At 56.5% G+C, this 20,941-nt stretch overlaps 1 protein-coding gene across 2 annotated transcripts; it reads left to right on the forward strand.

Moving 5' to 3' along the window:
• Nucleotides 1-12,391: 12,391 nt before the first annotated feature.
• On the forward strand, nt 12,392-20,941 carry PLP1 (proteolipid protein 1). Of its 2 annotated transcripts, none has more exons than XM_079318647.1 (7): nt 12,392-12,528; nt 14,646-14,832; nt 15,240-15,501; nt 16,290-16,458; nt 16,651-16,724; nt 16,836-16,901; nt 17,268-20,941. In XM_079318647.1, the coding sequence occupies exons 1-7, from the start codon at nt 12,525-12,527 to the stop codon at nt 17,337-17,339; spliced, it is 834 nt and encodes a 277-aa protein (XP_079174773.1). In that variant the 5' UTR covers nt 12,392-12,524; the 3' UTR covers nt 17,340-20,941. The 2 variants fall into 2 exon arrangements, with proteins under 2 accessions (XP_079174773.1, XP_079174774.1); XM_079318648.1 differs by having other exon boundaries at nt 15,240-15,396.

The raw sequence follows: 20,941 nt of genomic DNA on the forward strand, positions 1-20,941 counted from the left end.
CCTTCAGCCCGGCCTTGGGGCCGCAGCTCGGGTCCCTCCCGCTGGGAGCCCTGAGCCTGCCCTTCCCCGAGGCTCAGCGGACGGACAGGGCTGTCCTGGGTGGGCTCCTCGGAGAGCACACGATGGGCAGTGATGCCTGCGCGGTGCGGGAGCTGCAGCCGCTGCCAGGGCGAGGGAAACCAAGGCAGAGGGAGAGGAGCTGCCTGTGAACCAGAGGCAGGGCTGGGACTCGGGCTGCTCGGCTGCCTTTGCCCTGTCCCCTGAGGCCACCCGGCCGAGCCGCAGAGTCGCCTCTGGTCCGAGGCAATCTGCGATTAATTTGCAAGGAAGTAAATAGTATTTAAAAAAGATTAAAGTGCAGAATAAATTATTCCTGGCAGATAATGTCAATCAGGTTTCTGTTCATTCTGCTGTGGCTGGCTCTCCTCATTTATTTGTATTAATTGCAGCCTGGTAATGGCTGGGAGCCGCCTTACGAAGCATTGCTGCAGGGGTGCACAGAGGAGGATCTCAGCGGAGAAGGATAGCGCGGTGCCCCCTGTGCCTGCTCTCCCCTGGGCGAGTGGGGGGCTGCACAGGACTTTGAGAGTAGATTTTCTGCAGGAAGGCAGTGAGAGGGAGGGAGGGAGGGCTGGCTGTGCGAATCTGGGTCCAGCCCGGGGCAGAGGGGGCTGCAGGCGGCAGCCAGCGGGCAGCAGAGCTCATCCCCGCTCTCGCAGCGCCAGGAGCTGGGACAAGTCTGCTCTGATTACCGTTGCCATTAATGTTTGCGGCTCCCCAGTGCCGGGAGGCGCAAGGCACAGTGCGGAGCCCCGGGGAGCACAGCGAGCGCACGCTGTGTGACAGCTCCTCTTCCTCACACTGTCCGAGCTAAGCCGAGCTGACACTGCGGGGAGGAGGGGAGCCAGCGCATCCTCTCTGCTCCCTGGGGAAACTGAGGCACTGGCATGGTGTCCCTGCATCAGCTGAGGGGCTGAGGTTGGTCAGAGCGGTGTGGGGCAGCTCAAGATAACCAGCTACAAGCCATGAGTGCACATGCTGTGGTCAGCAGGACGCTGGGACCGAGCTAACAGGGCTCCTGGAGGGACTGGAGAAGCCAATGTGGCTCCCTGATGGGCAGCACTGGGGGGATGTGGGAGCCACAGCCCTGCTGCCCGCCTTGCAGCTCTGCAGGCAGCCAGCACTGCGAGGAGTGCCGAAAATAAGCGCTGAGAAAATGAAGGCAGCGAGCATCCCACCGGGAGGGCGAAGGCAGGGCTGATTTGTTGATGGCTGAGTCGGGGGGATGAAGCACAACCAGAGCCCCAGCAGTGCCCAGGGGATCCCAGGATGGCACCTCATCCTGACATGGGGATTTTTGGGAGTGATAAGAATAGGCTTATTCCCCACGTCCCTCAAATCAAAGCATGAGGTGGTTTTTCTGTAAACAGTCAGGATTCCAGCCAGCAGGCAGCAGTCAGCGTTGGGCTCCTGGAGACAGGCATCCACCACCAGGCTGCCCCGAGGCTGCTGTTCCCAGAGGCAGCAGGACTGGGCAGGGGCAGGGGGCAAAGACCACGCTCTGATCCAGTGGCTGCCAGCCTGCTGCAGTCCCAGGGGGATCCCTGTGTCCCTGCCCCAAAAAATGCCCCTGTCACTGTGCCAGGCTCTGCTAATAGGAGACATGCAGGCAACAGAGACTGGGTTTGCTCAGATGGGGAGAAAAGTGGGATATCTATTTTTCCTTTCCTTCCACTATGTCTGAGTTCATATCAAACTGCTTCTTTGAGGCAAAACACTTCCCTGCCAAAAATCTGCCTTCAGAGCCTGGAGAAGGGCTGTGCCAATCCACAGTGCCTCTACCCCAACCCCTCTCTGCTGCTCAGCCCCACATTGCCACATCTGCAGATTTAATCCAGTCTGATAAATGAAACTCTGAAGTGTATTTGCAGACAACACCATCACAAGGTGGGGGTGAGTCATTCAACCCCTTGAAAATAGGTTTGGGCTTTTATCCAGAGAAAAGGTTCAGGTGCTTAAGCTCAGTTTCAGGATAAAGACCAGCTTTGTGCTATTTGTGTTGAGGGAGAGGAAGGGCAGCAGGTGAAGGCACTTCACTCTTCATGCAGGACCACAAAGTCATCCTGCTGCTTCTCACTCATCCTTTGCAGTAAGCACAGATTTGACTTTGCCCTGAAACCAGGAAAACCTGAAGCACCAGGAGGGACAGAAGCTTCAGGTGGGCACGGGTTTGTGGTGGGCTTGAGCATCCCTCCAGCAGGCTTGGAGGGTCAGTTGCTCTGGGTAGGGCTTGGTAGCAGCTTAGAGGCAGCTCCTGGTTTGGGAGCATTGCTTGGATCGTTCAGCCCCAGACCCAGTGAGGAGCTGGCAGATGGGCCAGGACAGGATAACAACTCTGCAATTCATCAGGCACAGTCTGATGCTCTGTGAGACTGTGCTTGTTGTAATTAGAAAGCACCACATCACAGGCACCTCCATCCTGTCTCCTTGTTCTCTCCTGACTTCCTTCCCCTCTCCCAAGGCTCCCAGCCAGCTCTGGACATCCTCTTGTCTCTTCTGTCCCAGGACTGGGATTTTCTTTTGCAGGAACCAAGGTGTGAAATGGAGCCTCTGCGTGCAGAGGGCTCTGCCAGCCAGCGTGCTCTTCTCTGCACCAACTGCTTAAATGCTTAATGAGCCCTGGGGAGCAAAGCACTCCTTGTGAAAGATTCAAGTTCTCCATTGCCTTCAGTTTAGGGCTGTGTCAGCTCTCCTTTCTCTTTTTTAATCCTTTGACCAGTGAAAATAAGGGAGAGCAGGCACAGTCTCATCACTGTTTCTCAGGAAAGCAGCAAAATAAACAGGAAAACCCCACGTGCCTGCACTCGGGGTGAGAACATCCCCTCCACCCTGGGGGGACACGGAGGCAGAGTCCCCCAAAGCAAACATTTTGAGGCATTTAATGGGGTGTGAAATTAATGCTGGAGAAAACACATCCTTGTGGGTGGCTGTGCACTGCTGCCAGCCCGAGGCTCTCCCTGCGTGAGCCCAGTTTGGATGTTGTGTTGTCATGTAATGTCACTGCTTTGCCAGTGTCATGCTGGTCCCTGCCTTTCCCTGGAGAAGCTGTATAATGGGCTGTGGGTGCTTTCCTTTCCCAGCAGGAGCAAAAACCATCTCAATGCAGTAAATGATGAAGGGATCAGTAACTGTAGTGGTGCTTTGGTGGGAGGACTGGGGCCCCACTGGCACCAGAGTGTGGGCAGAGACCCAAACCTGCCCCCATTCCTTAGCAGGGCAAACAGGCACTGGATTCAGGTGTAGCCACCAGAGGGACAGGGCAGGATGTCCCTTTCTGTGGCCTGGAAGGTCAAAGGTTGCCAGGGGTATTTGGAGCTGCTCCTAAAGAAGGTGGCACCATGGTGTAGGAGGCAGGTGGCACTGGGGAACCACAGTGGGGGCTTGGTGTTTATGCAGCAGTGCCAGCAGGATCCAGAGCCTCACCAAGCAGGCCAGGGTGACCCAGAGAGGCTTGCAAGGTGAACTGAGACATTGGTCCCAACTCCAGCAAATGTTGCTCTATGATTTTGTGGCACTTTTCCAGGCTAAAAATACCCCTGCTGCTGGTGCTGGGGGTGGGCTGTGCGTGCAGTGGCTGTGAAGGGATGCTCTGTGCTGCAGGGCTGGCCAAGGGCAGCTGGAGCAGCTGGCTGGGGTGGCCCTGCCAGCACCAGGGGCTGCCCCTCCTGCTCCAGGAGCAGCCAGGCGCACAGGTCACCTCTCCTCTTGCTCCTGGCACCTCTCTCCTGGGCTGAGCCAGATGCAGCTGCTCATCCATCAGTCCCCTAAGCACTGTGTGGGGACAGAGCATCCTCAGTGAGCTGTTTCAGCCTGGCACTGGGCTCTTTGCTGATCCCAGAGGTCACTCAGGCTCATCTGGGAGTGGGATGTTGCAACAGGGCTCCTTTTCCTAAGGAGGTGCAGTGAGGCCTGAGGACTCAGCCCATCACTTGTGGGGCTGCTGCATGTGCTAAGGGAATGTGCCCAGGACCCTCCATACAGCTGTGGGGGGATCACTGGGCACTCCCCTGTCCCTGTGTGTCCCAGCTGTTGGGGAGCTGGGTTGGGACACTGGAGTGGGTGGCTGGAGGGGGCAGGGTTGATAAATCTCTCTGGGGCTTGGATGCAATCCCAGTGTTTCTCCTGCAGTCTCAGGATCTCAGCCCCATCCCAGTTCAGTGCCCTCCTGGCCATGAGATCAGCCTAGTGCTGCTCCTCTCTGCCCTTCCAAGCAGATCACTCAGAGCACCCTGGATCCCCTGAGCACCTTCCCTGCAGCCTGGGAGGATTTTAATCTGTTCTGAAAGCCATCAAAGAAGAGAGAGTCCAGTGCTTGTTCTTCAAAACCACCCCATCAACAGGTGCTTATCTGTCTAACACATTTCTGCTATTTTATGGCAGGTTCTCAAGGAACAATTTTGTGTCCATCCCACCCACCATGTCTAACCAAGTGACTGCCACCCTGGCCTGAAGACATGGGCTGGATGGTCCAAACTTTCCTTTGTCTGTCCAAGGGCTGCAGACCTTGTGTCTCCTGGCCTTGCTTTGAGTGGATTCTGTGGGTTGTATTTGCAGATAGAGCAAATGAGGAGGGAACTGCAGGCAGAGGGAAGGCTGGAGCAATGGCACTGCCTGATCCTGTGACCTTGGCAAGCCAGCAGGATGAACAGGGAGATTTAATTTAGATAAGTGTCAAGCAAGACTCTTGGGGACAGCAGCAAAGCCTGGCACAGATTCCCAAACCCTCAGAGGGCACCTCTCTTCCCCAGGGTGCTGGCCTGACCCCTGCTATGGTTGCCTCCAGCATTCCCAATGTCTCTGGAGAAAATCTACTGGAATGACACTGCAAGATCCCTCAGCCCTAAGCTCTGCCTGCTCGAGCACGGGAGGGGAGGGGATGCTGTGCCAGATCAATGCTGGCACTGCTGGCAGTGGGGGAGTGGGGACAGGGTCAGCATGGTGCCCCAGTCTCCTTCCCATTTGGGGTACCCAGCTCTGCATCCTTGGCCACGGTTGCCATGGTGATGCTCATCTCTCCCTGCAGCAGGAGCACTGGGGTTTGATGAGCTCTGCTCACTGCTCTGCTTTCCACAGCTCTCCTGCCCTCAGCCCCAGCAGTCTCCAAGCAGGAAAGCAGCAGGAGATCACCAGGAGCAGCCCATGGAGTGGTGCTGTGTGCCATTCCCTGCAGGCTGCCTGTCCCCACCTCATTGGATGGCAATGGTTTTATTTTGTCCTCAACTGGAGACCCCAGGAGGGACAAGTTTGGAAAATGGAACAAAAATGGAGCATTACATATCAGGTGGCAAGTGCAGAGGAAGAGGAATAAGAAACCAGGCCGTGTGCCTTGTGCCCCCTGATATTGCCCTTCAACCCAGCATGGCCTCTGGGGTGGAGATGGAGAATTCATTGAGATGCAAATCCTCCCACTGCTGCCCAGATAAAACAGCAGCAGGACAGGCAGCTGGTTCCAGGGAACACTGACTGTGTGTGGAGCTGCCACCGTGGCAGCTGCATCCCACAGAGCTGGTGGATGTCACTGTGCCAGAGGAGCCATGGCTGGGAGGGGACAGCGTGCTGAGTGCCCCTGGGTGGTGTTGGTCCTGTGGCTGCAGAGGATGGTGCCATGAGGAGCCTGATCCTGGCTTCATCCCCACCCCATCCCCTGCCTCCCACTGCTCTGGGCTCTGTGCTGTCTGTTCTGGTCCTTGCTGTAAGTGGCACCTTGGCAAAGCATCTCCTCTGTCCCCATGTCACCACCTGGCTGTCCCCAGGGGCTGAGGCTCATTCCCCATGCAGGGGGGGGCTGCAGAGGGGCATCACCTCAGGAGGAGTCATGCCTGGAGCCACAAGTGAGCCCATGGTCCCCAGAGCCACCCCAGAACCTGTGTGGCTTCCATGGGTTGTTCCCAGCTGGAGGGGGCACAGCAGGGTGAGAGGAATGTCACATTTGTCTCTACAAACAATCTGTGATCTGCTGGCAGATGAGGCTGGCACTGAGAGATAAAAGAAACAATGGGATGGATTCCAGTGATTGATGAATGGAAAAAGATATATGCCTTTACAAACTGTAGGTTTGCTGATAAATGGAATTGGATATTGGAAGCTGAAAGAAGCAATGGGGAAAAACTATGAATTGTATAAGAATTAAAAATTAAAAGGGAGGGTTATACATTAGTGGGCAATCTCAGGTATCAGGTGTTCTGGGGAGTCTGTGCCTCTCCAGTACCTCAGCTAGTGGGGAAAGAGACAGGGAAATGTGGATGGGAAATTGGGATAAAAGGAGGAGGTGTCCTCCAAAAATTTGAGAGAGCCCAGGGGAATGCCCCATGGCCTCCCCCTTTATTCTAATAAAGTAAAAGGACTCCTCTGTCTCCTTTTTGGACATAAACCTCTGGTGTTTGTGGATTAGTTTTCCTGACAAGGGTTTTATGGCTGCTGTCCCTAGTGCACTCTCTGGGAGCTGCCTGTGTCTGCAGCCCTGGGGAGAGGCAGGAGGTGCCTGGTGGGGAATGTCTGCACCTCTCACACCCACCTCCTGCTTCTACTGTTGGCTTTGCCCTCCAGGAAACACCACAGCACGGTGTCTGTGGCTCTGGCACAAAGAGCTGTGACAGCAATGCCACCCTGGGGGCTGTCACTGCTGTCTTTTTGCTGTCCAGCCCAGCCAGCACCTCCCAGTGCCCTCATCCTCCAGGACAGCCCTGCTGGGCATCCTGCCAGCCTGAGGAGAGGGCTCAGAGAGCCTGGGTCAGACCCTGTGCCTGGTCCCTGAGAGGAGCATCACCCTGGCATGTGTGGGGACATGAAAACATCTTCCTGGGCTCCAGAAGGAAGTACAGGACAGGCTCTCTCTCTGGGCAGGAATCCACGACTGAGCACTGCAGGCACAACCTCCAGTGCTCAAGGGCTGCTCTGGCTGACCAGGGCCTCCCTCAGCACCACCCAGCCTCCTGTGGGCTCAGGGAAGCTGTGGGATAGGTTAACACCTCCTTGGCTGTTTGGAAGCACATGAATTCACCTGAGCCTTTTCAAATGGGTCCCCTGGGCAGCAAGAAATAAATGGGGACACCCCAGAGCTGCCCTGGTGCTGGCATTGCCTGCAGAACCCACTGCAGCTTCACAGGGACAGAGCAATCCTGGTCTGTATTTGCTGTTCTCATCCACCATCCTCTCCAAGGAGGCAGGATGACATTTATCTTTCCCTTCCAGGATTTTCTGAAAAGTAAATGAGAACAGTTCAAGAATATGACCCCACGAATGGCAGAGTGAGAGAGTAATGAACAGCCCAGAAAACATCAGAGTGAGGCATCTGTTTACCCTCCAGTAGGGAGAAAATCAAGGAGAAAGGCAGTGGATGTGAAAGGCAAATCTGCTGGAAAAGGAGCCAGGGGAAAAGAAATCACCTTTTCCACAAACCTGTAATTAATCTGAGGGACTCATTGCACTGAGTGAGAAGCTTTGTGGGAATTTCTTTTGAAATTAGAAACCAGACTAAGAAAGTTGTTTGCACCACTGTATTATCCCAAATTTCTGCAGTAAATAACAGGGTTGTTGGGTGGATAAAAGGAGCAGCGAGCAGGCAGGGAAGCCTCCCAGTGCCTGGGCTGTCCTCCCACCAGCTGGACACTGCACATGCCATTGCTGGCACCCCCTGGGTGCACCCTGGGCTCTGCTGCCAGCCCCTGATCGCCCAGGCACAAGCACACCTCAACACCTGCACCCAGCTGGGTGACACAGCCTGTGGAAGGTGTGGGGACAGCAGGGAGGCTCCTGCATGTGTCACCTTGGGCACAGCAGGCACAGTCAGCCAGCCCAGGCACAGCCTGGACAGGATCTTCCACACTTAAAAACTTGGTAGGGTTAAAGAGCCATGCTCTGCAGAGGGAAACATCAGCCAGAGACACTGAAACAGAAGGGCAGATATCTGCTCAGCTTCTCTGAAGGGTGACTGCATTGGAGGTGAGCTCATGGTGCCATCCCTGCTGGCCAGCACCTCCTGGCTGCCTCTGTGCTCCCAGTTAGTGCTGGTGCCAGGCAGGAGGTGAGTGCTGGTGCCAGGCAGGAGGATCCCCAGGTTATCCAGCAGGGTTTGTTGCACTGCCTGCTCCCCTGCTTGCTGGGGAGGGTCCTGAGAGCCTCAGAGCATCCCTGGGGGCTCAGGGTGCAGAGTCCCACAGCCAAGGCTGGCACCCTCAGAGGGTTTCAGCCTCTCCTGCCCTTCCTCTGTCATCCTGCAACACTGTCTGTCCTTCAGCAAACCTTCTCTGTCCTCTGACAGCCTCTACCAGCTCCTTCTTTTTTTTTAATTTAATTTTTATTAGCACACTTTGCAGCCTTGCAGCAGCCTGGGAATACAGGCAGGACAGTGAGGACAGCCAGGCCTGGGCTGGCTCAGAGGGAGCCCTTGGCATCCCAGGAGGAGGCAGCTGGGCAGATGCTGCTGCAGCCACCACAGCCTCCCCACGGTCACTGTCTCCTCTGGGGCTGGGAAAACAGGAGATTCTGCACAGAGGAAAACCCCAAATCCTGCTGCTCAGTTCCCTGGGTGCTTTCACCCCACTGGTGGGGCAGGGAGGTGGGTGAGGAGGAGAGTTAAAATCAGCAGCAGATGACAAGAAATTCATCCTGACCCGGGAAGCGAGTGGCTAAAAATAGCAGCAAGGTTCTCAGCTGTGACAAGAGAGGCTGGGATTTCTCCTGCTGACAGATGGATAATGGATAAGGATGCTGCACGTGCCACTGCTGGTGCCTCTTGGGTGTTCCAGGCTGCATTTTGGGGAGCAGAGTGGACCCAGGGCTGTCTGTTTTGCAGGGTCAGCATGCACTGATTTTGGCCACTGTGCATTTTGAAAACCCAGCTTCATGCCCATGGGAGTGCAGAAAATGAGGAGTGCAGGGAGGGGGAGCCCCTGTGGGGCTGTAAGCTAAGAAATCAATTAGCAGGGAATACAAATGCTCCCTGAAACTGCAGGAAAACCCCTTCTCCCAGCTGGCCTGCCTGCTGCCTGCATGCCCAGCGTGTGCTGGGAGGGGGTGGAAAGGCAGGAGGCTGTCCTGTGCCACCAGAGTGATGGGACAAGTGTGACACTCTGTGCTGTTTGTGGATGAGGTGGCTGCACACACAGACAGGGACAGGGAGGATGCTCTGGTCCCCTGCCCCACATGCTCCTGCCTGCTTTTCCATCTCACTGCTTTGCCCCAAAGTAGGGAGTGGCATGAACCAGTGGTGCCTGTGACACTGTCCCTTTGCCACTGCTGTCCCTTGTTTGTCCCCCAAGCTCGCCCTCCCCATGGCCCAGGGGAATTCTGAGTCTAAGCTGCCGCTGTGAAGAAAAAACCCACAAAAATTCCAGAGAGTCCTTTCCACCTGGGGAGCTTATTTAGAGATGTGCCCATCCAAACACTCCATTTTGGTGCAGCCCTTTGCAGCATCTCAGTGCAGATTGTGGGTGGCTGGGGAAGGAAAACCCTTTCCAAGCCTTGCCCCTGGGAGCCCCCAGCTCAGCTCACAAGGGGCAGTGTGGCAGCCCCAGGCTCTGTTAATGAGAGCTCCTAGCTAAACCCTTCATTTCCCTGGAGTGAGGGTGGTTTTGGATGTAATTGGTCACTGCCCAAGGGTCAGAACAAATTGCAAGGTGATCCATATTGATTTATAAGCACGTTTATTTTTACCAGCCTGGCGTGTTCCCCCCTGGCTGGCAGGCAGGGATGCATCCTCTCTTCCCCACCTGAGAAGCAGCAGGGATGAGCCAACAAGAGAACTTTGATGTGGGCTGGCAGGCTCCCTGCAGCTCCCTGGGGCCTCTCCAGGAAGGGGCTGAGCTGCAGGACTGCTCTGAGCATGCAGAAGTGTGTGCTTGGGTTTGCAGCAGAGGCTCTCACAACCTCCCTCTCAGGAAAATGAATCCACAAACACCAGAGGTTTATGTCCAAAAAGGAGACAGAGGAGTCCTTTCTGCTTTACTCCAATAAAGGGAGAGGCCATGGGGCATTCCCCTGGGATCTCTGGAATTTTTGGAGGACACAGCCTCCTTTTTATCCTATTTTCCTGGCTGCATTTACCTCTCTCTTTCCCCACTGGCTGAGGTACTGGAGAGGCACAGACTCCCCAGAACACCTGATAACTGAGATTCCCCTCTAATGTATAACCCTCCCTTTTAATTTTTAATTCTTATACAATTCATGGTTCTTCCTCAATTCTTCTTTCATCTTTCAATATCCAATTTCATTTATCAGCAAACCTACAGATTTGTTTTTAAAGGCAAATATCTTTTTCCATTCATCAATCACTGGAATCCTTCTCATTGTTTCTTTTATCTCTTAGTGATAGTTTTCACTACTAGCAGACCACAGCTTGTTTGTAAAGACAAATCTGACATTCCTCTCACAAACTCTCCACCTGAAATACTGAGGGAAAGGGATGCAGTAAGGGCTTTCCAACATTCCCCTGGCCACTGGTGGCCCTGGGGCTCTGGTCCCTAGTGATGGCTCAGGGCAGTGTTTGGGGTGGGTGGGCTGTATTTGGGGTAGGTTGGCTGTATTTGGGGTGGGTGGGCTGTATTTGGGGTAGGTTGGCTGTGTTTGGGGTGGGTGGGCTGCCCACCCAGCAGCTTGGGGCAGGGTACCCTCCCTGCTGCCACAGGAAAGGCAATTCCAAACATCTCCTGCACATTTTCTTCTCCCTCAAGCCTTAGAAATGCAGGGAGGGGATTTCCCCCTTTTGCCTTTCCTGCAGCCCTGCTTTGGAACATCCATGGAGCACTGCTAGGAGCTGGTGGTGCCCACTGCCACTAATGACAGGGCCAAGGGGTTTCCAGCCCACTTTTTGTCATACACCTGCTGACAAGAAGTGCCCAATAGCCAAGAGTTTTGTTCAGAAATCACAGTCCCTCTTAGCTGCTCACCTTGTGCCCAGTGAGGTAAAACTCCCACTTAACTCCAGAGTGTTCAGAAACAGCAAAGTCAGCAAGCCTGGAATTTCTGTGGAAACAAAAAGAGGGGCTGGTATGTTTTTAGCCCATGTCATATTTTATTATTTTCCTGTCATGTTGCATTGTATGTGTTTTATTTATGGGGGACTTTTTATGTAATACTTTTTCCTCCTGGTGGCTGGGGGTCTCTCTGGGCTTCCCTGGGATGCAAGCAGGGCTCTGCTGGTTTCCAGTGGCTGGAGGGGTTCTGGTTATTTCCAAAGTGGAGTTGCAAGTCTGTCACCTTCCCATGGCTATTTCAAGGTGCTCATGGCCAGGTGACATTGCTGCCAGGTCACCTGGGTGCCACCTTGGGAGCTAATGCTGCCCACAGTGGTGGCAGAAGCTCTCCCTGCTGTGTTGTCCCCAACCATCCCACATCTGGCTGAGGACACCAGGCAGCCCCTCTGCCATCCTGCCTTGCAGAGGGAAACTGAGGCAGGGAACAGTTCTGTGGGGCCAGAAGCTGTGTCCTGCTGATGTGGGGTGCAGCTGGTCACCACCACATCTGGCAGCATTTGCACAGATGCCCTAGTGGCGTTTCCCCCCAGCCCACCCGTGGCCAAGCCAAGGTGTGGCATTTTGGGTTGGTGGGGAAGCACAGGGTCCCCCCACAGGGTGGCCCACCCTGGTCCTTGGCTGCCACAGCCCAGCAGTGTCCCCGAGCCCAGGGACAGGCAGGCGCTGCCCCCTCCCTGCCTGGCACACAGAGGGGCATTGAGGGACACAGCAGGGCTTTGTCCCGCTGTGCTGCCAGGAAGGGGCTGGTTGCCCTCTGCAGGCTCCCCTGGCCCTGTGCTGCCTCCACAGCTGCAGGGACCAGGGGCACCCGTGGGAACGGTGGCACCCAAGGGACACGGGCCACCCAAGTGACCAGGCTCTAGCCCCAGGCCATGGGGACCCTCGAGTGTCCCCACCACAATGCCACTGCCCCGTGGGGTAACGGGGCTGGGGAGAGCAGCTGGGGCAGGATTCCTATCAAAAGGGGGAGAGCTTCTAGTTTGGAGCCCCCAAAGCTGAAAGCACGTCCCTGGGGTGGGGAACCCTCTTCCCTTCTGCCAAGTGCTGGGAATCAGGGAGGTGGCAGGGGGACATCACTGCTGTCCCACAGGGCCAGACTGCCACACTGCCTCAGTGGGCAGCTCGGACAAACACAGCCTGGTGGGGCTGGGGGCGTCCCCAGAGCCACCAATGAGGGGGGACAACCCCCTCCCCTGCCCCCAGCCTGCTCTCTTACTTTTGGAAAAGCCTTTTCCCCCAGAGCTCTGAGCAGGGCCATTGGGCAGCCACGGGCACCCAGGACTGGCAGCCAAGGGGTGCTGGGGGGGCCGGGAGGGCGGGCCCGGTCCCTTTAAGGGGGGTGGCTGTCACTCAGAGAGCCCTTTTCTTTGCTGGAGAGCCGGACAGGCACCCAGAGGGGGGAATCCAGGGCGTGGGACCGCCTGGCAGGGCAGGGCTCCGCACACAGCGCCAGGCAGCAGAGCAGGGTCAGGAGTTGGCCAACCCAGCACCATGGGTGAGTATGGGGTGAGGGTGGGGGCCACTGGGGACCCTATCCCAGAGCAGAGCCCACTGAAACTTTCCCCTGGCACTGCTGAGGTCCTGGTGACCCCGGTGTGCCTGCGGGAGCTGCCGAGGGGGGATGCTTTGGCGTGGTGGGGATGGTGCTTTCTTTCCCAAGGAAGTTTTCTGTCCCTGTGTGCTCCTGTGCTGTCTGTGGGGCCATCCCTGAGCCCTCAGCAGATGGACTGGAGAGATGAGAGCTCCTGGCAGGAGCTGTGAGGTGCAGGCAGGGCACTGAGGCTGTCACAGCTCCTGCCACTTGTGTGCCAGCAGCCTTGGGGAAACGGAGGCACACTTGTGCCTCAGTTTCCCTGCTGATACAGCAGAGCTAATACCCACCAGTGTATCCCTGGGGAATTGGGCTGCTGTGTTCCCAGGGGTGCCTGGTGCTGCTGGCCCCCTGCCTCCTCCTCCTGTCTGCAACACGTTGTTTGGCAGCAGCGGAGCCTGGGCACAAGGCTCAGGATTGTGTGGCACAAGGGCTCTTTCTCCCCTCCCTTCCCCTCCCCAGCCTTCCCCACTGCAGCTTCCCAAGCAGAGGGGCTGTGGCAGGGAGCCTGTCAGGCCCTGCAGCATCCCGGGACCTGCAGTCCTGGGGAATGGAGCTGTTCACTGCCCCAGAGTGGCACCTCTGTGCCACCTCCCAGGTGGCCAAAAATAAACCCAGAAAAGGCAAGTTTGTCCCAGCAGCCTGGTGGGTGCACAGGGCTCTCCCTGTTGGGAGCAGCACTGGCCAGGATGGACCAGGCCCCCCCGGATCTGTTGTGCCCAAGGCAAACAAGAGGGAGGGGTCCCAGCACTTCCCTAAAGCGCTGCTTTTGTTCCCTGTTTGCTCTTGGCATGGGGCAGCCACTGGGGTGGCAGTGCCAGGACAATCCCCCATTGTCCTCGGTGCCACTGCACAACCTTGCTCCCAGTGGGGAGGGGGGAACTGGCCGGGACCCCACGGCTTTCTTGCCCTCCTGGGGAGGAGATAAGCACTGTGGGATTTGTGGAGGGAGCGTGGGGTTGGTGTGGGTGCTTTTTTGGCATTCAAGACAGAAATTCTATGCCCAGATGGGATGTGCCCAGGCAGCCACTGGTGCCAGAGCCCCACGTCCTGGGGAAGGGGAGCAGCTTCCCTGTGCTCAGGTGTCACACAGCCAGGGCAGCAGCTTGTCTCAGTTTAGCTGGAGCAAAATGCTGATGGAGATGCCACCAGCCAAATACTGCAGGACAGCAGCTGGCTGGGCACCTGCAGACCCAGCCCACTGGGAAACTCAGCCAACACTCCTGCATGTTAGAGCCCTGACGTGCAGGAGGAGCAGGTGCCCATGGCCTCAGTGCTGAAAAAAATCCAGCATTTAGGCACTGCAGGCAGCACATTGCTGTGTGTCCTTGCTTTTCCTGCCCACACGCAGGTCCTGGAGGACTAAACCTATTACACAAGTGTTGTCATTTCTGAACTAACACAGCTCCTTCCTACAAGCTCATCTGCCTACATAAGGGGTGGCTGCAGCCTGAGCTCCCTGCAGGGTGCCAGGCAAAGGATGAGTGCCCAGAGTGCCACCTGCAAGTCCAGAGTTCTCAGGGTGTGTGCTGGCTCTGCTGCCCCAAGCAGGGCCACCTTGCTGGATCTTCCCTGGGTTTGTCTCTGTGGAGGTGCTGGGTTCTCCTCCATCTTCAATGGCAAAATAAAACTGCAGGCAGCTGGTGTGGCCACTGCCCCAGCCAGGCTGTGGTGGCAGTGGGGAGCCCATTAGCAGCTTGTTTGCCAGGTCCCACTGGCATTATGCTCCATCACGCTCCATTTCCATCTGTTTGTCACGGGTGAGCATGGCTGGCTCTCCTCAGCTCCTCACAGCCCCTGTGCCCCACACTGCCACCATCCCTGGGCACCCTTGGGTGGGCTGCTGAGCTGCTTGCAGAGCTCTGGGTTTGTCTCTAGAGCACTGCAATGGGTCATTTCTGGGGTTTTCCTTCAACCTGTTTCCCTTCTCCTGCCATTTCTCCCGTTCCACTCGTGCTCCTGAGCTCCAAGCAATCCTTGTCCTGGCAGTCCTGTCCCACCTCACCTCTTTTTCTGCGTAGGTTTACTCGAGTGCTGTGCCAGATGTCTCATTGGGGCACCCTTTGCTTCCTTGGTTGCCACTGGCCTGTGCTTCTTTGGGGTAGCACTGTTTTGTGGCTGTGGGCACGAAGCCCTCACAGGCACCGAGCAGCTCATCGAGACCTACTTCTCCAAAAACTACCAGGACTATGAATTTCTGATTGATGTGTAAGTACCCTGCTGCAGAACACCCCCTCAAACCAGGGCCCCTCACAGCTTCATCCTGCTCTGTGCCTGGCTGGGTGGCCAGGGCCAGGCTCTCACCTGGGCACCTTTGCCCATGGCTCCATGGCAGGGTCCAAGTGGCCACTTGTTTTCATTTCACACCAGTTTTTATCTGACCCTTGCTAGGTGTCCTGGCTAGAACTGGACCTCTGCACTGGGTAGGTATGGAGGATGTGTGGGAGTCAGTGGAAGCTTTGCTCACCACAGCTTTGCCCCAGCTTGCTCTTCATGTGGCTTCACCCTCTGTTTTTGGGCAGTGTGGGGAGGGAAGGTGCCTGCCACACCCAGGGCTGAGCTCTCCAGCACCGCCCCAGCACCTGAGCACCCCTGCCCACTCCTCTCCCCCACAGCATCCACGGTTTTCAGTACTTCATCTATGGCACAGCTGCCTTCTTCTTCCTCTACGGAGCCCTGCTGCTGGCCGAAGGCTTCTACACCACCGGCGCCGTCCGGCAAATCTTTGGGGACTACAGGACCACCATCTGCGGCAAGGGCCTGAGCGCAACGGTAACTGGGGGCCCGAAAGGGAGGGGAGCGCGAGGCCCCCAGCGAGCTCACTCGTGGCAGCGGGTGTGTCATTGTTTGGGAAAGTGGCTAGGACATCCTGACAAGGTGATCTTAACCGGGGTTTGCACCCCTTCGCGCGCCCCAGCGGGTTCACCCTGCGGCCAAAGGGCAGGAGGCTGCGGCCGGCCGGGTTTGGGGATATCCCAAAGGGAAGCACAGCCCTGCTGTCCTCCCCCAGGCCTGCTTGGGGGACCTGTTTCTTGGGGACCAAAGCAGCCCAGATGGCTACTTTTAATAAAACTGCTTCGTGTTTAAACATAGGCAGGGAGAATCCGAGCATCCCTGCAGTGCTGGCAGCTCTAAGCTCTGTGGCACCCAGTGCCCTGGGTTCATCCTCTCCACTATGCTTGGAACCCACAACAAAGTGCTGGCAAAGGGATCCTGTGGCCTGGGGGAGCAGAGAGGCACGGCTGTGGTTCCCTCAGGGGCTGGTTGGGGTGGCACCATGGAGGGAGGGCAGGAGAGCCACGTTGACACACCAAGGCAGCTTTTCCAGCTGCCCTCCTCCAGAGACCAAACCCTGCTTGGCCACGGCCACAGTTACCCCCCTCTCCCCCCAAAACGTGGCAACCATCCTGCTGCTGCAGGTCACCCCCATGCACACGCAGCCGGGTGTGAACCTGGGGCTGGCACTGCTCCTGTGGGCTGCAGGAGCCCCCAGCTTGGGCTGCTGTGCTGTGCTGTGCTGCCTGCCTGCTGGCTCTGGCAGCTGGTGCAGTCCCTCCCCTCCTGCCCCACGCCCTCCCCTGCCTGGGGAACCTCGCGCTCCCCTGTCCCTGTCCTTGGCCACTTGGTGACCGCGCCTCTGCCCGGGTTTGTCCTGCCCCTTGCAGTTTGTGGGCATTACCTACGTCCTGACCATCATCTGGCTCCTGGTGTTCGCCTGCTCTGCGGTGCCTGTCTACATCTATTTTAACACCTGGACCACCTGCCAGTCCATTGGCAACCCCACCAAGACCTCGGCCAGCATTGGCACCCTGTGTGCCGATGCCAGGATGTACGGTGAGTGCCAGGGCTCGGGGCAGAGGAGAGGGGATGGAGGGCAGGGCCCAGGCACGTTGGGTGGGATAAAGCAGGATAAGTGCTGAAGGGCCCCGAAATGCTGAGGGGTGTGTGACAGGTGGCTGCAGGAAGCTGAGCAGGGAAGTCAGCTGTCAGCCATGCCCCGCTCACCTGGCTCCCACATCTCCGCAGGTGTCCTGCCCTGGAACGCTTTCCCTGGCAAGGTGTGTGGCTCCAACCTGCTGTCCATCTGCAAGACCAGCGAGGTGAGTAGCTCGTGCCACCTCATGTGTGCTCCCCTCAGTGGGACACCTTGGCCCTGGCCTCCCCAGGCAGCACACGGGACCTTGTGAGCTCATCCTCCTCTTCCCTTGCAGTTCCAGATGACTTTCCACCTCTTCATCGCAGCCTTTGTGGGGGCAGCTGCCACGCTGGTCTCACTGGTGAGTCAGTGCTCCCCCTGCCCAGCCGTTCTTCTCCGCCTGGCAAAGATGTGGGGGAAAAGGACAGCGAAGGTGGTGGGCATGGATGGGACAGAGCCTGTGCTCGTGTCGTTTTCTGGCACGTAAGTGCAGATGGTGAATCCAGGCCATAAGGCAGAGGTGGCTGCAGGAGGGGAATCAGGAGAGGCTTTAGATCACCAGGGAGAGGTCCTGCTGCCAATGCACTGAGTCCCCTGCCCTTCCCTGGCTCTCCTCTTGTATTACACGGTGTCCCAGCGGTGCAGTGGGGCTGCAGGGCTCTGCAGGCACTGCTCTGTTGGGGTCTGGGGCCGGGACTGCCCCCGCTCACTCTCTTCCCACCCACAGCTCACCTTCATCATCGCCGCCACCTACAACTTCGCAGTCCTCAAGCTGATGGGCCGAGGCACCAAGTTCTAGCCGGCGTGGTGGAGCCCAGCCAGACCAAACGCCCTTCTTTTGTCTAACCCGAGGCTTTAACACTGCAGCCACCTGACACCAGGTCTCCTGCGTTAACTCTGCCTGCGCTGATGACTCCCCTCCTCTTCCTCCCTCGCATCCATTGTGCTGAGCGTGACCAGGAAGGAGAGCTTCACACCGATGGACGCCTCTTCATGCACTTTTCTCTCGTTGCTCATCTGTAACCGGTTCGCTCTAGAGCCAAGCCCATCCACACCCGCCAGAGAAGAGGAGGGACTTACTCCAGTGTCCCAGCGTTGCCTAGGGATGAGCAAAGGCCTTCAAGCTCCTGGGAGGAAGAAATCCATGTAGGTTGCTCCATGAGTAGCAAGAGGCTACCTAGAGAGAAAAGGAAGTTGGCCCAGTCCTGGTACCAATGCTAAAGACTCTCCTGGAGCTGTCTGCTGTCACCACCCATGGATGGAGAATAAGAGAAGGATTTTTTTTCCCTTAGCAGAGAAAGATGAATTTAACCTAAATCACCTGCTGCAGCCACGGCAAAGGGAGTTCAGGGCAAGGATCTTCCCAATGTGGAGAAGAGAGTGCTGACCCCAATGCTGATAAAGCCCTAACCCAGCTGCCCCTATTAAAGCCTAAAGGAATTTGGTGTCTCTGTAGACAAGGGGGACTCTTGGCTTTACCCTCCAGGCAGCAGAGAGGCAGCAAATAGGTTTGACTGAGGAGGGGACACCTCTGCAGCGAGCCCTGCGAGTGTAAAGCCAGAGCCATCCCCCGTAGGCAGGGGATGGCCGTGGGACCCTGTGCCTTGCCTGCCTGCCAGTGCCCTTCACAATGGTGCTCTTCTCTGGGTGACGTCTGCTTCTCTAACCCACTGTGCCGGGAGCTCGGCTCGCTTCTCCCCCTTGCCAAATGTAACAGCCCCTCCTTCTGTCCCCCTGTCCCCTCACTTCCTTTCCTGCAAGTCAGGACAGCTGTCTTGTGCATGCCAGGGTGGGAGGTTCTGGCAGCATCTCGCTGAAACCCATGAAGGAATTGAGGAAGGAAGGAAAGGTGGCAGTTTGGGGGTCACAGGTGTAAACACAGCCAGTCTCTGCAATCCAGATCCTTTCTGGTGCCAGTCTTTTCCCATGGAGAGGGGTAGAGGGGCACAGGGTTGGGTGGAAACCTCTCCTCCATGACTGTTCTCCAGCTGGAGGAAAGCTCCCTGGCTGGGTAGCATGGGTCCAGCCAGACCTGCAGAAGTGCTGTTTCCAGTCCTCCCTGACAACTGGTGATTTGTTTTGCTTTCCCTGCCTCTCTCCTTAATGCTAATCTTTGTGTTTATTTATTGGAGAAACTACTTTCAGTGGCAGACTGTAGCTCCATCTTGCATGGATTTCTTTTTTTTTTTTCCATGTCTGTATTATTGTTATATATATTTTTATGTGCTGGTTTCAGCAGGGGCAAGGATAAGGAGGCAGATCTGCTGAGCAGTGCATTTGAAGGATCCTTGCTGCCAGGAATGCTGAAATAGGTTGGCCAGGCTACCAACGCACACGGGATGGGGAGGGGGGAGTTGCCAGGAGGGGTGGCAGGGTGGGGAGAAACCAGTCAAGATCTGGAAATTCACATCAGTGCTATCTCTCTTGGGGGTTTGCTGGGGTTTTTTTCATATCCGTTTAACAAAAAATAACCAAGTCCTCCTTCCCACCCTTGTCCCCAGAGCCCACACACGCACACACACACACACACACACGCGCAAAAAGAGTTAATCAACTGAAAGTGTTTCCTTCATTTCTGATCTCGAATTTCAACTTGTTAACCAGCAATAAAAAGGAGCAAGTTTTTAAAGACTTATCTTACAAGATGTATTTTATAAAAATTAAAGAAAACACATTAAAATTAAGAACATTCTGAACAAGATGTACATCTGCCTGTCCATCTGTTGTGTTGGCTTTCCCACCTCCCAACAAGGAAAAAAAATGGGAGGCTGCAGAGGAGGTCCCAGAGGAGCAGCACTTGCTGACCCACGTGTGGGCCAGCAGCCCCTGCAGGGCTCTGCCCACTCCAGCCACGAGGTTCATAACTCTGACTTAAAAATCATTGTTCCCAGCTGGTGGGGGGCCCTTAAAACCTCTTATTTTTCCTCCAGCCACCCTGAGGAAAGCTGGGGTCTTGTAGCAGCTGCTTGCTTGTGTTTGGTGCTGCTGCTGCCCTTTAACACTCAGCCCACACACTGACAGCCTCTGCTGTGTCTCCTCATGTAGCACAACAAAACCACAACAAAACTAACAGGACAGCTCAAGCCAAGCTGGCTGGCACTAAGGCAGCATGTGTGGGATGAGCATGTCCAGAGCCATGCAGGGTGGGTGGTTCTCTCGCTTGCAGAGAGCCCTGTGTGGAACAGGATGGTCTTGTTTAGGCACACGGGCACACTGGACTGTCACAGAGCCCTACATGTCCTGTCTGTGACTCCCTGATGCCATTTGCTGCAGGATTGTGCACAGTGCTGGTGCCTGGAAGGCATCATCTGCTTTTGCCTTTCTGTCCCAGAAACCCTTAGGTGCAGCTTTCCACAACAGCTGCTCAAAAATTATTAATTCAAATGTTGTTTCTCTTGGAAACCTCCTCAAGAGCTGTGCTCAGGGGCCTCCAGGGAGTGAGACGACAGAGGGATGCTCTCAGCCTCACTGGTCCGTCCAAAAATGCAAATTTCAGTCACATGCACATACCCAGGAGTGGCAGGGTGGTACCTTCACTACTCTTCTGTAATGAGACTCTAGCCCAAAATCCACTCTCCCCTCTCTTCCCTGGCTTCAGCCCCCTCTGGACAGGCAGCCAAGTTGCCCATGCAGCCTGGTGCGGGGAGGTTTAGCTCATGCACTGCTGCTGCCCCAGCTCAGTGGCACAGCTCAGCCTTGCCCTGGCTGACAGAAACCCATGGGGCTGCAGCCAGCATCAATGGGACCCTTTGTTCCCTGCGCTCCCAGATGCCATCACCCTCCTCTCCCCACGCTGAAAGGGTCCTGTGTGTGCACAATCAGCCACTCAGCTCCCCAGGAGTGAGCTGGGGAACAAAACACCATCTCTTCCCCCTGGTAGAGGCTGGTGCCCCCCCGGCCGGGTGAGGGCTGGGGACAGCAAGTGCGGGGTGGTGTATGAGAGCAGCCAGCAAGGCCAGGGTGCAGGCAAAGTCCGAGGGCCAAAGGACACATGTAGCCTCATCAGGTGTGCCCTTGGCCATGCCCCGCTGTCACCCCACCCAGGGACATGGGACCTGCCCTCACAGCTCCTCTCCTGGGCACCCAGCGCCCTCCAGGAACTGCCTGAGAAAAGACAGGGAATAAGCGCTGCCTCATCCCAAACCACCTCTCTGTAAATCGGCCCATCAGGAGAGCTCCAAGCAGGGCACCAGTGCAATCATCTGTTTTCTCGTGTCTAGCGGCTAAAATGTGGCTGCACTTTGCTCCCACAAAGGTTGGACAGAAAAGGGACCCTGCAGCAAATCCCCTGGGCTGGCTTGCTGGCGAGAAGGCGAGGCGATCCCATTCCTCCATCCTGTGCCCTGCCGCCTCGAGAGACGGCTCCGTGTGCCTTGGGGAGAGGAAAAGAGAGGGATGGGG

This window comes from Erithacus rubecula (genome assembly GCF_903797595.1).
Source record: "Erithacus rubecula genome assembly, chromosome: 15".
NCBI lineage: Eukaryota > Metazoa > Chordata > Aves > Passeriformes > Muscicapidae > Erithacus > Erithacus rubecula.

Excerpts from the sequence above, each read along its gene's own strand:
- PLP1 (XM_079318647.1), top strand. Across the intron at positions 14,833-15,239 it reads TATGAATTTCTGATTGATGT|CATCCACGGTTTTCAGTACT; the intron begins GTAAGTACCCTG and ends TCTCCCCCACAG. Across the intron at positions 16,902-17,267 it reads CTGCCACGCTGGTCTCACTG|CTCACCTTCATCATCGCCGC; the intron begins GTGAGTCAGTGC and ends TCCCACCCACAG.